Genomic DNA, 17,205 nt, shown 5'->3' with positions numbered 1-17,205 from the left:
GAGAGATACATACAGCACAAGAAAACTCTCAAGCCACAAATTGTTCGAAGGATAGTGACGGTTTTGCTTAAATCACCGCGTGTGGTCCTCACGCGGTGATTAGCAGGACCAAGTACTCATGATATATATATATATATATGAGTAATATATTCATCACCTAATCATAGTTAATTAATTAATTAATTAAAATTGTAATTAGTTTTAACGTGATTAAGCAGCTGCATTAAATTGTAACCACCATAACTACTATGTGTGACATTATATTTTGGAACTTTGTAAATTAATAATAATAATATTGATGATCACCATGGCAAATTATTTGGAGAATAAATATGGCAAATTGAAGTTACATGAAGATCAACAGCTATTTATAATAACGTATAATGACCTTATATACATTCTTTCTGTATATTCTGATAATAATTAAGCTTATTACAATCGTTTGCAAGTTATATGATCATCCGCATGCAACTCATGCACTAGCTAGCCGCGCTAATTCTCGCGAAGGAATTACCAAAAAAGAAAAGAAAAAACAGCAATATATATATAGCTAGCTAGCATCTCAATCGAACGCATGCATATATAATGGATATTTATATATGGTACTAGTGTATGTATGGAATATTATGGCATCGGCATTGGCATCGTCATCTTTTGTTTTAAACAGCTAGTTTTTTTTTTTTTATTATTATTATTTTTTTTTTTCTAAACAATTTTAAACAGCTAGCTGCTTATTGATCATTTTACCTTTAATTTTCATTCCCGTGTATATATATATATATATGTATATATATATATATATATATATACATATATGCTTAATTGTGTTGGGAGTAAAGATAAGAATAGAGACAGTGCGTAGGCATATTCTTTCCGGCCCCTGCGTGCAACTAAAGCAGCTTACATGTGAAGACAATATGACAATCGACCTAATTGAAGAGAGATCAGATATTGAAGGCCATTAAAATGCAGCTTTCAAGTCCAGTACTGAGGTTTAAAGCACTCATCCGTAGGTCCATCCACCCTATATATATAAATTATATATATATATATATATATATATATATATATATATCATCCTCCTAAAAGGGATAGAGTAAATCCCGAAGTCATTGAATAAAGAAAAATATTCTATCCACAAAGAGATTACATAAAAATGTAATCTCACAAATTGATGTGATTTTACGTAACTAATCATATTACTTTTATTGTAAAAATAAAATATAATAGATTATGTGAAATCACATCAGTCTATATGATTAATTTATTTTTATGTAATCTCTTCGTAGCTATAACACAAATGAATTGAATAGCTAGCAACTAGCGAGGATATTGGGATTTGATAAATATTTCATAGTATTGGTCAGCTGATCTAACTTCTTTCACTGAAAAGTACTATATAATATTTAGATATTAATTATATATAAGGCTGCTAATTATATGTTGTTAAACTAATTAACGTCATTATAAGAAAATTATTTATTTGTGACCAGTTATATCCGACGAAAATGATTATTTCTTATTAAAATAAGTCTATTTTTATCGCAAATAATCCGTCATAAATATTTATTTTTCTTATAGTGCATACTTGTAATTCTCACCATAATCACATGATCAATGAAAGATCAGAAGGAAATTTTATTCAATAATATATATCATTTAACCTTATTTATAATATATATATATATATATAATATAATATATATATATATATATATATAATTGGTTAATTAAAGAATATTAATCTAAGCACTAAAGAATGGGTAAATCTCATATCTAATATTACAGCTTCCACCAACAACCCTCCCTCCTTCTTTGCCATTGCAGCAACTAGGAAGTTCACCAATCGCATCCTCAAGACACTTGAAACAATTCATGCTCGAAAGGTCTCTTGTGCACTGCGCATATCCGTAGAGTTTCGTCCATTCTCCGAGCTCTACCTCTCCAACTGCATACATTTTGGGAACCACAGTCGACGCCTCCTTGGCTAGTTGGCTCAACAAATCCCTGGCTTTCTGGTTGAATACTTCAGGCTCACTAACATTTCTCACATTCAACAAGTAGAACCTGCTTTCATTATCGATTTGGCCGAAGAAATCTTTGTTCGAGTACTTCAAAAGACAATTATCGTACCAGATAATTGCACCTTCATTATACGGGCAGCGTTTGTGGATTTCGTTGCTGGCCTCGTTCACACAAGTTTTGCATTCCGTGGAATTAACATCACCGCCACAGAGAGCAAGACCGTGAGTTTGGTATTGATCAAACTTTCCAACTGAACCAAGGCCAAAACCCTGTGGAGGGGTTTTGTAGTGCAGATAACTCAAGAGCTTTTTGAGGTTTGATTCATAAGGGCATTGCTTGTGAAATTCTGAGAGCTGGAACAGACATGGTAGAGAGGGCTGGCTCCGAATATGGTTTGGAGGAGAAGAGCAAAAGTGAGCAGGTAGATAGAGGAGGTGAACTGCGAGGAAGACATTTTTATCTTTTTGGAAGGAAGTTAAGCACAGAGCTAGATAGGCAAGTCGATCGATCGATGATATGTATGGGCTTAAGTTTCGTCATATATTTATAGCTATCTCAGCATGAATATCTACTCCGTGGAAAAGTTAAAAGGGGATCCGAGCTGACTTTCCTCTTCTGAAGAAGTGTTCCAGTTCATCACAAGAATTGGGGAGTCTTTAAAAAATGGGTATTCTGAAGCAGCACTTCATCAACCTGCATGCCTAGCATTGGATTCTAATATATATATATATATATATATATATATATATATATATATATATATAAGATTAAGAGAGTTCTATAACATTAATTACGTGTGAGATTAATATATGCATATATATATATATATATATATTATTTCTTGAACGAGTAAGTACTAGTTGTTGAAGAGAGAAGAGTAGTACTTTTGAATCTTTGATCATTTCAAGGCAGAACTGCACGGTCCATGTTGTTGGCCGAGTACCGTGAGAAGTTCAGGAAAATCAAGTTAACGTTTTGCGGAAAAAGATCGAAAGCAGCATAAGGTTGTAAAAGTACTATATATATTATTATATATCAAGCAAAGCCGATCGTTGGCCGGGTAAATGCTTCTGGAAATCATTTAGGTCTAGATTGTTTTTATAATCAAGTCATTTTATTTTATCTTATTTAATTATTATAATTTTTTTAAATTTTTACATAAAATTAAATAAATAATTTAATATTTTTAAATCTAAAAAAAAATTAAAAAATATATTTTAATAATATTTTATTTAATTTTTAATTTTAATTTCAATTCATAACATCTTATCTATAAAAATTTATCTACGAAAACAAACGGCACCTTAGACCTTTATTTTAGCTAGATTAATAGTACTGTGGGCTTGTAGGAATACTTTCCTGCATTCACCTTATTTCGTGGGCTTATTTTCCGGACCCTATGGATCACTAATTTTTACCTTCCTTTCAAGTCTCCAATTTTTATTAATAAATTCATATTTTATCGAAGAATACTTTTGTAGGGGAATTTGTTTGTAGGCCTATCATCACCGGCCACCTTGCTATATACATAACACATTAGCAGTAGTTAGTAACACTTGTAGCATTGGAACCTTAATATGGGCTGGTTTGGACACTTGAGTACTAGAATTATGTAAATAGTAATAAAATAATTTGTTATGTTAATAAGAATAAATTCGTCCATTCATAAATGGTTTGAGTTAAATTAATATTTTATTAATTTTTAGTAAATGAGAGAGAAAAAGTTGATTAAAAATATTATAAAATTAAAATATTATTTGAATATAATATTTGAATATTATTTTTGCTTTAAAGTTTTAAAATATTGTATTGATTTCTGTGTTTTGTTTTAAAGTTTACAAAATATATAATAATTTGTGTTTTAGTGATGTTTAAAAATAAAATAATAAAAAATTTTAAAAATTTATCATCTCATCTCGTACGTTCGTCATGATAGTACTATATATTGGATCCCATGCCCAATATGCCCAAGGGCCAAGAGTACTTGTACGTTCGTCATGATAGTACTTAGAACTAAGATATATATAGTACTACTACTTCTGATATAGAACGGAAGCTTAAATATTAGTCCCAGGCCACTAATATTTAAGCAAGAAAAAACTCGTTTTCAAGAGAACTAGTACTTGTTTAATTCACATGATCCCATTGCTGTTATAAGCTTTAAACGCGGGGGGAGACTGCATGATAACACATACAATATAATTGAATTTTGAAAATGCTCGATGAAGCTTAATTAATTTTCCCTAAATAATGGTACCTTGGATATAATCTAATGGCCAATCACATTAATGAACGAAAGAACTAAATTTTATTCAATAATCTATGAATTAGACAGGCAAAACATGATGATAATATATACACACACACACAAAACGCAGTATTAATGCAAGAAACGGAAGGGCGAAAAAGAAACATGTAAAAGAATTCTTGATATTCTGTTTTAGTAGTTTACACAGTACTATCATGAGTAGGGGTTTATATACACATTGAGGTACTATCTGATTCGTTGAAAATATAAGTGAAAATATGACTAGTAATTCTAATTAACACTCCCCCTCAAGATGGATTGTGTATATTCAACACACCCATCTTAGAAAAAAGTGATCTGAATTGTGTACAAGGAAGAGCTTTAGTTAATTTACTAGCTGGTTTACAGAAGAAACATGTAGTGGTTTAACTACTCCAGAAAGTACTTTGTCTTAAACTAGGTGGCAATCAATTTTTATATGGTTTGTTCTTTCATAGAATAAAGGATTTGCTGCAATGAGTAATGTAGCTTGATTGTCACAAAACAAAAGGGATGGTTGATTATGTTGGATGCCAAAATCTTTAAGGGGAGAAATAAGTCATATAATCTCACATGAAGTGGAAGCTAAAGCCCTGTATTCTGTTTCAGTTGAGGAGCGAGATATAGTAGTTTGTTTCTTTGACTTTCAAGAGATGATGGAATCCCCAAGGAACATACAAAATCCTGTGACTGACCTTCGAGTATCCACACATGATGCCTAATCTGAATCACTAAATGCCTTAAGATGACAATTGGATGAAACTTATAAAAAAATGCCTTGTCCTGGAGTTGATTTCAAATACCTTAAGACTCGTTGAGCAGCTGTCATATGAGATTGTGAGGGCTTGTCTATAAGCTGACTTAGGACTTGTACTGAATATGCTAGACTAGGTTTGGTAATGGTGAGGTAAACAGATGGCCAACTAATCTCCTATAAATAATGGTGTGTTACGTGTCCCACGTGATTCTATTTTTATGGAATCAGTTATGAACGTGATGAATAAGATTGGTAGACCACTTCAAGAACACTTAAGCGATATACTCATTCTCACGAATGGCTCCGTGAAAAACGGTCAATAGGCAGTGGATCTTGCAATATTATTTGGGCACATACATTGTTGAAAGATTCATTAAGCCCCACAAAGAATTTCATAACATATTCTTGTTGATGAGCCTCTACAACATTCCTCGTTGCACCACAAGTACAACCACAAGTGTAGATTTGAGAAGACTGGTAAATGCTTAGTTCATCCCACAAACCCTTGAGTCAAGTGTAGTAAGCACTTACAGATTGTTGATCTTGAACAAATTCAGCAATTTTTTATTTCAACTGACAAATGCGAGGGCCATTGGTTTGTGAAAACCTTTCTTTCAAGTCATCCCATACTGCCTTTGGCTGGGTGATGAAGACATTGCTCGATGCCAATTCTTTCGAAACAGAGTTTAACAACCAAGAAGCCACCATAATGTTTCCATGTATGATAATTCTCGCCAGATAGAGGCTAAGTAACAAGAATGGTGCGTGGGTTCTCAAGGAAATACGGAGTAGAAGAATCCTCACAAGGATTGAAAAGAGCCATTTACAAAGAAAGGAAAATAAGATTTCAGACGTACATCAAATTAGCTTATTGCTCTGATCATACCATATCAGAAAACAGAGCAGCAAGAAACAGAAGGGAGAAAAAGAAACGTGTAAAAGAATTCTTGGTATTCTGTTGTAGTACGTACGTACGTAGTTTACACAGTATGAGTACATATTGAGGTACTATCTGATTGGTTGAAAATATAAGTGAAAATATGACTGGTAATTCAACCAGTAGTACTAATTGTCCCTAAAATTTAGAACTTGTTTTATTTCGTACATTTGTAATATACAGAAGATTCTATTTAATTAAACTCTAGAGATAGAGCATGTATTAAAAAAAAAAAAAATTTACAATATGATTAAATAACATTTTCTTAATCATTAAGTAAAAATAAATAAAAAATGGGAGCAGGAGCATGATCAGTGGGATCCCTAGCTAGTATTACTTGGTAAAAAATGATCTATTAATTAATAACTAATAATTAATTTATTAACGAATGGGTAAATCTCGTATCTAATATTACAGCTTCCCCCAACTACCCTCCCTCCTTCTTTCCCATCACAACACCGAGGAAGTTCATCAATTGCACCCTCAAGACACTTGAAACAATTAGTGCTCGAAAGGTCCCTTGTGCATTGTGCCAAACCGTAGAGTTTCTTCGATTGATCTCCCATCTCTCCCTCTCCAACTGCATACAGTTTTGGGGTGCCAGACGCTTCCTTGGAAAGTCGGCTCAACAAATCCCTGGCTTTTTGGTTAAATACTTTGGGATTAATACTTACATTTCTCACGTTCAACATGTAGAACTTGTTTTCGTTATCGATCTGGCCGAAGAAATCTTTGTTCATGTACTTCAAAAGACAATTATCGTACCAGATAATTGCACCTTCATTATATGGGCAGCGTTTGTGAATTTCGTTGCTGGCCTCGTTAACACAAGTCATGCATTCCGTGGCATTAACATCACCTCGACAGAGAGCAAGACCGTGAGTTTGGTATTGATACTTACCCAAAGAAGCAAGAGCAAAACCCTGAGGAGGAGTTTTGTAGTACAGAACACTCGAGCTTTTTTAGGTTTGATTCGTATGGGTCATTGCTTGTAAAGTTCTGAGAGGTTGAGCAGAAATGGTAGAGAGGGGTGGCTCCAACAATGGTTTGGAGAAGGAGGGCGAAAGTCATGAGGATCAGGTATATGGAGGAGGTGAACTCAATATGTGAGGAAGACATGATTTTTGGAAGGTTCGTACGTAATTATCAGATCTAGCAAGGATATTTATATATAATTTGTTGAAGTTTAATTCTGATCATAACGTTTATTCATAGGGCTAAAAGGCCGGCTGACTTCTCTTGATCTTCATGTATAACTGTACAAGTTGACAAGATGTCGGCATGCAATAGTCAAATTGCATGGGCATGCTAAAACTTCGCTTGGTCAACCTCATATATATTTATATGGACTGTAATAAAGTATAGAAGATGAAAAATCGGTTGACCATTTAAGATAGAAAGTTCTTGTTGAAGAGTTGATCAGATCCCGCACGAGTGACGACGCTTCATATATGCTATTCTGACTATTATTCATAATGCATCACCACCTTACATTTTTCGGGGACATTAATTAATTAGTTCAAGAAAAAGTTTGTATTTATAAATTCTGTGACGTAGTGGTGATAATTGGTAGGCTGGGCTGGTTTTACAAAACCAAATTATTTCATATAATTATTACAATTTTTTTAAATTCTCACACAAAATATAATTATAAACAATTCAACTTTTTCAAAATTTAAAATAAAAATAATATTAAAAAATAATATTCTAACAATATTATTTTATTTTATTTTTAACTTTTATTTCATCTCATAATCTCATCTTATCTGTATAACCAAACGAGCCAGAAAGAAGATTGTAAAACTATGGATCCTAACCTATCAATTAAGTTGTTTTTGGACTGGTAAATGTTTCTAGAAATCAATGAATACCACTTAATTGTTTAATGTTAATTGAACTATATATGTATGTATATATATATATATATATATTATCACGTACGCGAGAATTTTAGGGCTCGATCTGATTCATTTAATTGGACCTTGCTTCAGGCCACTTTTGTGGGCGTATGTCGAATATCTACACCACATGATTTGATTCTAGTGATTGATCTGTTTGTTATATATATATATATATATATAGATATATGGGGAGATAAATACGTAGGAATGCAAATTTGTCTGTCACGGAAAGTCTATTATGTTGGCGTGCCGTCATGTGCTTGAAAATAGATATTCAATTAATAGAGAGAACTAGCTCATTGAAATGTCGACTGAGCATGCATTAGGTGTATTAATTTGCAATGGAATATTGTGCTTAAATATATATTAGCCATCGATCGGATAACTAGTTAGCTAGGCATATATTATATGCAATTAATCATATGATCATCGGTCGATTCATGTCAATGAGATGTCGTAAAAAAAGGTTTGGGGCGAGCGCTAGCTAGCCCTCCCTTTTCTTCATGATGATCATCAGGAGTAGCTAGAAGAGTTTTTTTTTTTTTTTTTTTTTAAATTGGTCGTTTTTCATTATCGCCCCTTTGCGGCTAAGTTGACCAGCTTCAAGCTTCTAAGTGGAGACATGTCTACATGCAGCTTCTAGACAGTCTTGACATGATTTTTATATACATGATAACTGGATCACCATCCAGCTTATTTAGTCACTTTCCAATATTCGTCATTCGTCTTCGATCCATATATATCTGTATATATCGTGGTCAGAATTTTAATGTTTGTTGGCTAGCTGGCCATGATCTAGAGATACTAATATAGACACAAAGAGATTATATAAAAATAAATATATAAATTGATGTGATTTTATAACATATATATATTAGATCTATTTTATAATAAAAATAACGTTATAATTTGACGCATCATATCAAATCACGTCAGTTTGTAAATTTCTTTTTATATAATTTTTTTATACTTAAATATTTCTCTTTTCCAGTCATATATCTGGCCTATACTTAAAAGCGCCTATAATTTACTGTTCATTACTGTTCATCGTGAACAGTAAATCTAAATCAGTTTTTTTTTTTTTTTTGTCCGTGTAAATGCCAATATGTGACGTAATACCGCAATCGTGCATAGGAAATGAGAGAGAAGAAGAAAGAAAAAGTGGAAAAAATATTAATTTTTGAGTTTTAAATGATCAATAAAGAAGTTTTTTTTTTCCGCATGTTTTTTTCGCATATCCTATTACTGTTTATTATATCATATACTAAAAATCAACTTTAATTTATAAAATACTAATTTTTTATCATTAAATAAATGATAAAATTTTACAGTACATTTTTAAGAGAAAAAAAACTATCTAATTAATTTGAATTTTTAATATAATTTAAAATTCATAATAAATGATGAACATAAATAAATAATAATTTTATTCTTATATATTAGACTATTTTAATATTTGAAATTACACTTTATTTTTTTCTTCAATTTGACAGATGTGACAAACGTACTTTTTTTTTATCAATTAGAAAATCTTACGCCATACAGGATTTTACACAAGTACCACTAATTTCAAAATAACCAAGCCATGTATAAAATACTAATATTTCATCATTAAATAAATAATGAAATTTTGTTAAATATTTTTAAAAAATTATAACTATATAAATAATTAAGAGTTTTAATATAATTTAAATATGATAATATTCTTAATTAACTAAAGAGAACTGCTACAACTAATAAAAAAGTAACCTGAAAATATGTCATGAATGTGTATTTCATTTTTTTATTTTTCTTTTATTTTTTTCATGTATTTTTTTAATCATCATAAACATTTTTAAAAAAATAAAAAATTTACAACATCATTAGGTCAGGAGGGAATTGACAATCTATCTCTTCCCAAACAAAATTATTGAGTTCAAGGAAGAGATTAATAGATTCTTAGGTTTTCAGAAACTTTTATATATTTTTTAAAATATTATTTAAATATAAAATATTTTTTAATTTGTTAATCTAATCATTACAATTTTCTTAAATATAAATTTTTTAAATTTTAAAACAACAATTACATTAAAAAATTATATTCCAATAATATTTTAACTTTTATAATATTTTTATTTTAACTTTTTTTCTCTCATTTTCTAAAATCAAATAAAACATCTTAATCCAAATAATTTTATATATTACTATTCACAAACTATGTCACTACTATTAATACATCGATTCAAATCATATCTAAGGATATGATGTCTACGTGTGTTTTTTTTGAAGGACGAGGCTGCTGCTGGTACATTAAAATTTTTAAGATTTAAATCCAACCTTTCATTTTACCACTTTTTTTTTTTTTTTTCGGTTGGATTGTTTCGATTTATGCAGTGAAGTACTATCACTATCATAAAAATTCTCCACATTTCTTTTCACTTATTAGGTGCAAAAATTGAATTTATAAAAAATTCTCTATATATTACTTATTTTACTTATGATTACGTTTTTTTTTTTTAACCCAAAACATATTTATATTTTATAAAATAAGTTATTTTTCAACCGGACAAATGTGTCTCGCACATTGCCCAACCGCTAATATATATATATATATATATATATATATATGTCAGCATCTGCGTCATGATGTGCAATATAGTTGGGCATGCATGTGCACGCACAGATAATTGGCCGGTTTAATTAAATAAAGTTGAGCACAGTAACTAGTACTTTAAACGAATCATTAATGTGGAATTACTTTCGCATCATGAAACTGAGCCACAATATGGTTGAGTCAAAGCTAGCTAGCTAGGGGAGGTATTTTGAATGTCATCTCCTATCTGGTTTAAAGTATCGATCAGCCTCAAGTGCCACTTGAAATTAAAATCGAAAGTTGAAAATTTGTGTACCACTTCTTTTTCTATAAATATAATATTTAATTCCATGCATGATTTTTTTCTTATTTTTTCATCTTGATCTTATTTCAGTCAAATATACGATATTCGATCTATCTATATATATATATATATATATAGAAAGATTGAAGGAAAACTTCAGAATATCTATATGCATGCATACTGCATGGTGATTTTCTTGTTGTATCCTCATGAGGATATTTTTTTGTGATTAACCCATGCCAATTATAACAAACTCTTTTAATTAGTGGTTGTAATTATGATCTTTATAAAAATAGTATTTCAAACATGCACGCGGCTTCAAATTAACAATTATTTTTTCATATGATATTACTTTGTCTTCTCATTAATTTAATTTCCTCATAGGACCGAGAATTCGGAAGCAAAATCCTAATCTAAATTAAAATTAAAAAAACATATACCTGTATGGCCGGCATGCATTATATATCTTCCGTTTTATTTTTTAACATGCAGCAGATTATATATACAATATATCCTAGCTAGCCTGGTTCCCTAAAGCATCTTTTATTATATATATATATATAGGATAGAAATTAATTGGTAGGCTAAAAATGAATAATTAATTGCTAATTGTGTTAATTATTAGAAGCTGGGGTCTAACTAATTGTAAGTAGTAAGTACATTAGCTAAATTCTAATATTGATCAATGTATTCCCACAGCAAATCATATATATGTAATTAAGAAACAGAAATTTTATTCAACAATATTTGTGAACAATGGAGAGTTGAAACAGCACAAACGTACAATAGAGGTGATCATAGTACTCCATATATATATATATATATATATATATATATACATATATATATATATATATAAATATATTCAGAGTCATAAACTTATTCATACACGCACACTTTATTTTGCTTAAGAACCTCATGTAGAAGATTCAGAAACCCTAGATATATATATATATATATATATATATATAATAACACTTATGATTTATATATATCTTCTATGTGTTGACGAAGGGGTAAATCTCGTATCTGAAGTTGCAACTCCCACTGACAACTCTTCCTCCTTCTTTCCCATCACAACAACGAGGAAGTTCATCAATAATACCATCAAGACACTTAAAACAGTCAGTACTAGAGAGATCCCTAGTGCATTGGGCCAAGCCATAGAGCTTCTTCGATTCTCCAATCTCTTGCTCTCCAACTGCATACAGTTTTGGGGTCGCGGATGCTTCTTTTGCGAGTAGGTTCAACAGCCCCCTCGTCTGTTGGTTAAATGTGGTGGGATTGCTAACATTTCTCAAGTTCCACATGTAGAACTTGTTTTGATTATCGAGTTGGCCAAAGAAGTCCTTGTTGAGGTACTTCAAAAGACAATTATCGTACCAGATAATTGCACCTTTGTTATATGGGCAGCGTTTGTGAATTTCGTTGCTGGCCTCGTTAACACAAGTCTTGCAGTCTGATGCTCCAACATCACCGCGACAAAGAGCAAGCCCATAAGTTTGGTATGGATGCTGACCCGCTGTACCAAAACCAAAGCCCTGGGGTGGGGTTTGGTAGTTAAGATTACCCAAGAGCTTTTTTAGGTTTGATTCGTAAGGGTCATTGGTGGTGAAGTTTTCAGAGCTTGAACAGAAATGGAAGAGAGGGCTGGCTCCAAAAATGGTTTGGAGAAGGAGAGCAAATGTTAGCAGGTAGACAGAGGAGGTGAACTGTGAGGAAGACATTTTTGGAAAGGAAATGAGCGATGAAGATTGTGTCATGTGTTTAAGCTATGGACCATGCAGCACTTATTTATAGTAAATCTGACCAGCTAGCCCTATGGCCGGAAGATGTAATGGCCGCACTATTAATGGGTTCGGCAGCTCTTTCCTCAACTTTTCAAGTTGAATGAAATTGTCAAAAATAGGCTGCGTTCATTGTTTGAACTTTGCAAAAGTCAAAATATGGGTAAGTTAAAACCACACTCATGATCAACGACTTATCCCACAATATATATATAAATATATTTATATATATATAAATATATTTATATATCACTTCGATCGTCAATCCTTGTACTGGATAGCGAGTTTGCGAAGACATATATATGGAAGAATTACGAAGAGATCGATCGCATATTAAAAATGAAAGTTCCTCAAGATTATGGTGGTATATTAGATACAAATATAATATATAAGAAATAACATTTGTAGTCCTAGGATGTGCAATTCTACTCATAATTTTTTTTAGAAAAAGTGAAATCTACTATTAAAAAATAAAAGACTCGTGTTTTATATAACATGATTACTCATAATCTATAATAGAAAATGAGATGAAAAAGAGAGGCTACGAGGGAGAGCAAACACTTTGAAGGCTACATTTTTAGTATTCTCAAGTGTTATTGAATACAATGCATAAATCTCGCTCTATTCATATGAAAATTTTAAATTACAATGAGATAAAATAAGGAAAGTATTTCATTATGAAAATTAGATCAAGATGATATCAAATCACTATTATCAAATTAAATTCTTGATTTAATATTAATATCTCCAACAAATATGAATAAGTGCATACGTATCTTATAGTGTACGCATTAGTACCATTTTATGACTTAGATTACGATTGAGTAATGAGGTAATCTCAGATATTCTTAGCTTGCAAAAGAATTCTTGAGATTTCAATATATGTATCTAGAAGATATTAATAATGGATGCCGAGGGAAGCTTAATATGATCTTTTTGGTGGATTAGAAAACTAATCTTGACCGAGTTGGCATACATCCAATAATTACCCGGTCAATTAATTAAGCACAAAAATTAGAAAACTATTATTGACCGAGTTGGCTTACATCCAATAAAAAATCATTGGATATCATGTATCCTGTATATTAAAAAGATTATCGAGTAAGATCCACTTATATTTATTTATAATTAGTATCGGTCTCTTCATTCACTTACTTGATATGGTCATATACATGCATGATCATCTAATTATAGTTATTCCAAACAGCTCCAAATTAGTCTTGATCTTGACCAACCTCTTTGAAAGACACATATATAGGGCCTGTTTGGATAGTTAGATAAGATGATATAAGTTGAGATGATTTGTGAATAATAGTGAAATTATTAGTTAAAATGAGATGAGATGAGATGATATCACCTCTGTATCCAAACAGCCCAATCGTATTCCGCATGACGTTATAATTATATGGTGCATATATTTTTGTATGAGAGAGAGAGAGAGAGAGAATTCTACAATCATGGGCCGTATGTCCAATACTGATCCTCGTAAGGTTGAAAAATATTATGTGTATATGTATAGTTCTTTGGTGCATTGGATTTTTATTAAAATTCACAAAAGACCAATTAAATTTCCATATATATGGGGAACCCTCTCTCTTACTCTAAAAAAAAAAAGTCTCCAGATCTGAGTTTCGTCAGATCCTTCCCCCCTTTCTCATTTCTCCTCCCTCTTCTCCCTCTCATTCCCTCATTTCTTAGTTTAGTTTTCTTCTTTCAAGGTTGAAAAAGTCAGATCTATAGTTTTCCGGCAACTCTTGAGAGATACATACAGCACAAGAAAACTCTCAAGCCACAAATTGTTCAAAGGATAGTGACGGTTTTGCTTAAATCACCACGTGTGGTCCTCACGCGCCTCTCACAACTGCACGTGATCCTTATGCGCCACACACGTCGGATCACTAGAATCACCACCACTAGATCCTTCAGATCTAACTTTTGTGGCTCATGAAAAAAGACAAATTTGTTGCCTTCACGCGCCATCAATGTCTTCCGGAGTTGGTCCAAACTGTAATCTATTCTTTTTTAATTTGTTGTTTTTTTTATTGTATAGTAAAAAAAAAGTTTGTCTCTTGTACGATTTGTCCGTAGAGGTTGAGTCCTCCATTTCTATGAAGGGTGAGGTTAAGTCTCTGTTTTGGCAGAGTGTTATCTCTTGGACATTTGTCTGTAGAGAGTATCAGCTGCAATGAAATTTAGACCAGTCTAGTAGTGTACTGGTAGAGTTCCAAATGGTTGATATGGGGATATTCCCTCATATATTTGATCATGGATGTAAGTTTCTCTTGATAAATGAATGAATGATGACATTTTCATTCAAAAAAAATTTCCATATATATGGACAGAAGAATTTGTGAAAGCAAACCATAATTTGGCCGGTCGTCAATAACCTTTCTCCACATAAATATAAATATTGGAACTCACGAGCATGATCTGTGAAACTATATATATTATATTAGATCGGCCGAGATATAAAAATGAAGTGAAATGGTCGAATGAGGTTCTGACATGTCACGTACGTATAATTTTAATTTATTGTGATATATACATTTCTGTGATCTATCTTTTGCTCCTTTTCACTGCAAGATCGATCTGTCTGAATAATATATATATCTAGTTATTTGTATATAATTAAGTACATGATGATGGTAGAGTAATCCTTCTCTTGGTCCTGCATTTTGATCTGTTCTTGGTCATCGATCACCCGCGTGTCAAATATTATATTGGATATTTGATTGCTGGCCAGACAATGTCAAAATATACAAGCTTGTATAAATTCGTTTATTTGTCTTAATGATCAAATTATATAATCTTAATTTTTAAAACATGGTGACTAAAAGTTCTCGAGGGGGAAAAACGTACAAATATTGAAGAAATAGGCCGTTGAATATTTGAACGTGTACTATTACAACAAACATGATATTCGATCCGATCAGTGGCTGGCCAATGGGTTTGTTCACATGGTAATTTATTTATGTTCTATGTCTAAAAATTAATATCTCGACGAGGAAAAGAATATCTCAAGACTTAAAAACATAACCCTAAGACTTTAATGCTATCTGAAAATTTCGAGCAGACATTAGCATTAAAATGGTAATCATGTAAGCTCCAGTACTTCTTGCATGTGTCCGTCAATCTCGCTTCATGAAATTTTTAGATTTAAATGAAAATTAAGTAGGTCTAATTAATTGTGATGAGTTAACTTCTTTTTAATATTTATATATATATATATATGTAAATTGGTGATTAATTATCAATAAGAAAAATGGTAAAGATTTAAACACATCAACGATTGCACAATCAAATAATAAGATATAATATTTTAAAATTCTTATAGTACTCTTAGTTTAATTTTGGTGCGTTTGAATTTTAAGAAAAAAAATATATTATTAATTAATGTGTCCATACTGAGAAAATTAATTATACTCATTTGGAAAATGAGATGAGATGAGAATTCTATGAATAATAGTATAATGGTTTGAGTTAAAATGCTTTATTGGGTTTTTTAAAATAATAGACAAAAAGTTAAATAAAAATATTATAAGTTAAAATATTATTAATATAATTTTTATTTTGAAATTTGAAAAAGTAATATTTTTTTATTTTGTTTGGAAGTTTGAAAAATTTAAAAATTTAAAATTGAAAAATATTTATATTTAAATAATATTTAAGAAGAAAATTATAAAATATTTTAATATTTCATGAAATCAGATCATCTTAATTCCCAAACAAACAGTTGTTACGGATGTCATCTTTATGAAATTATTGTCAATGCCCTGACTTGATGGCGGGCCATAACTTGTAAATAAATCATTTTATCTCAAAGTCAAATTATCTCATCTTATTTCATCTCATATAATCATTACAATTTTCTCAAACTCTCACACAAAATATAATAAATAATTCAATTTTTTTCAAATCTCAAAACAAAAATGATATTAGAAATTTATATTATTACAATATTTTATTCAATTTTCGACAAAACATCTTATCTCATTTGAACTACATAACCAAACAAGGCTTAATGGGTGGGTTTTCATCTACTGTCATGATCGGCCTAAAAAACAATATAGTAAAAGTAAAATGCTAAATACAATCGGGTCACGTAAACGGTGCAAACGGCTATTGATATGGAAAAAATAAAGCACAGCGTTTCGTTTGAAAACTAAAACCACGCCGCACTTCCCCCTCCTCAGTTTCCTTCTCCTCAATTCCCTCCCTCTTTGCATTTCTTCCGCATGAAGAAACTGACTCCCACACTGAGTCGAAGACGATTCCATCCCAGCCTCAGGTTTGTCTCCCACAGAAGCGATTCCACCTCTCTTTCTCTCTCTCTCTCTTCTCTTCTGCGATCCCCAAATCAGATTTGTAGTAATGGTAGTCATTTCTATGTGGGTACTGTGGGTGTTTATATTTTTCCATTCGTTGGGTTTGAAGTGCTTTGTGTTCTCTCTAATTTCACTCCATTTCAAGATTAAGCCAATCAAATCTATGGATGTTGAAGTTTGTTGTTGTTGTTGTTGGGTTTGGAAATTAATCGTTGGTGGAAAAGAAAGGAGTTGAAGTAGTTCAAGAGACTTACCCCCACTGGATCGTGAAGGATTTAGGTGCTAGTGTTTGCTTCTTGATCTATAAATA

The 17,205-nt window shown here is 31.3% G+C and overlaps 1 protein-coding gene and 2 pseudogenes across 1 annotated transcript; all 3 read right to left on the bottom strand.

Annotated features, from left to right (window-relative positions):
• Nucleotides 1–1,745: 1,745 nt before the first annotated feature.
• Nucleotides 1,746–2,479, bottom strand: LOC108996153 (annotated as a pseudogene).
• Nucleotides 2,480–6,365: 3,886 nt separating this feature from the next.
• Nucleotides 6,366–7,125, bottom strand: LOC108999159 (annotated as a pseudogene).
• A 4,561-nt stretch (nt 7,126–11,686) lies between these two features.
• LOC109008286 (cysteine-rich repeat secretory protein 38-like) lies at nt 11,687–12,536 on the bottom strand. Its single transcript, XM_035688839.1, has one exon. The coding sequence runs from the start codon at nt 12,508–12,510 to the stop codon at nt 11,782–11,784; it is 729 nt and encodes a 242-aa protein (XP_035544732.1). The 5' UTR covers nt 12,511–12,536; the 3' UTR covers nt 11,687–11,781.
• Nucleotides 12,537–17,205: the final 4,669 nt, after the last annotated feature.

The sequence above is a fragment of the Juglans regia genome, chromosome 3 (genome assembly GCF_001411555.2).
Source record: "Juglans regia cultivar Chandler chromosome 3, Walnut 2.0, whole genome shotgun sequence".
NCBI classification, from domain to species: domain Eukaryota; kingdom Viridiplantae; phylum Streptophyta; class Magnoliopsida; order Fagales; family Juglandaceae; genus Juglans; species Juglans regia.
The sequence above is the reverse complement of the archived record's forward strand: the minus strand, read 5'-3'. Positions and strand labels throughout refer to the sequence as shown.

Excerpts from the sequence above, each read along its gene's own strand:
- LOC109008286 (XM_035688839.1), bottom strand. The coding sequence starts at position 12,510 with ATGTCTTCCTCACAGTTCACCTCCTCTGTCTACCTGCTAACATTTGCT.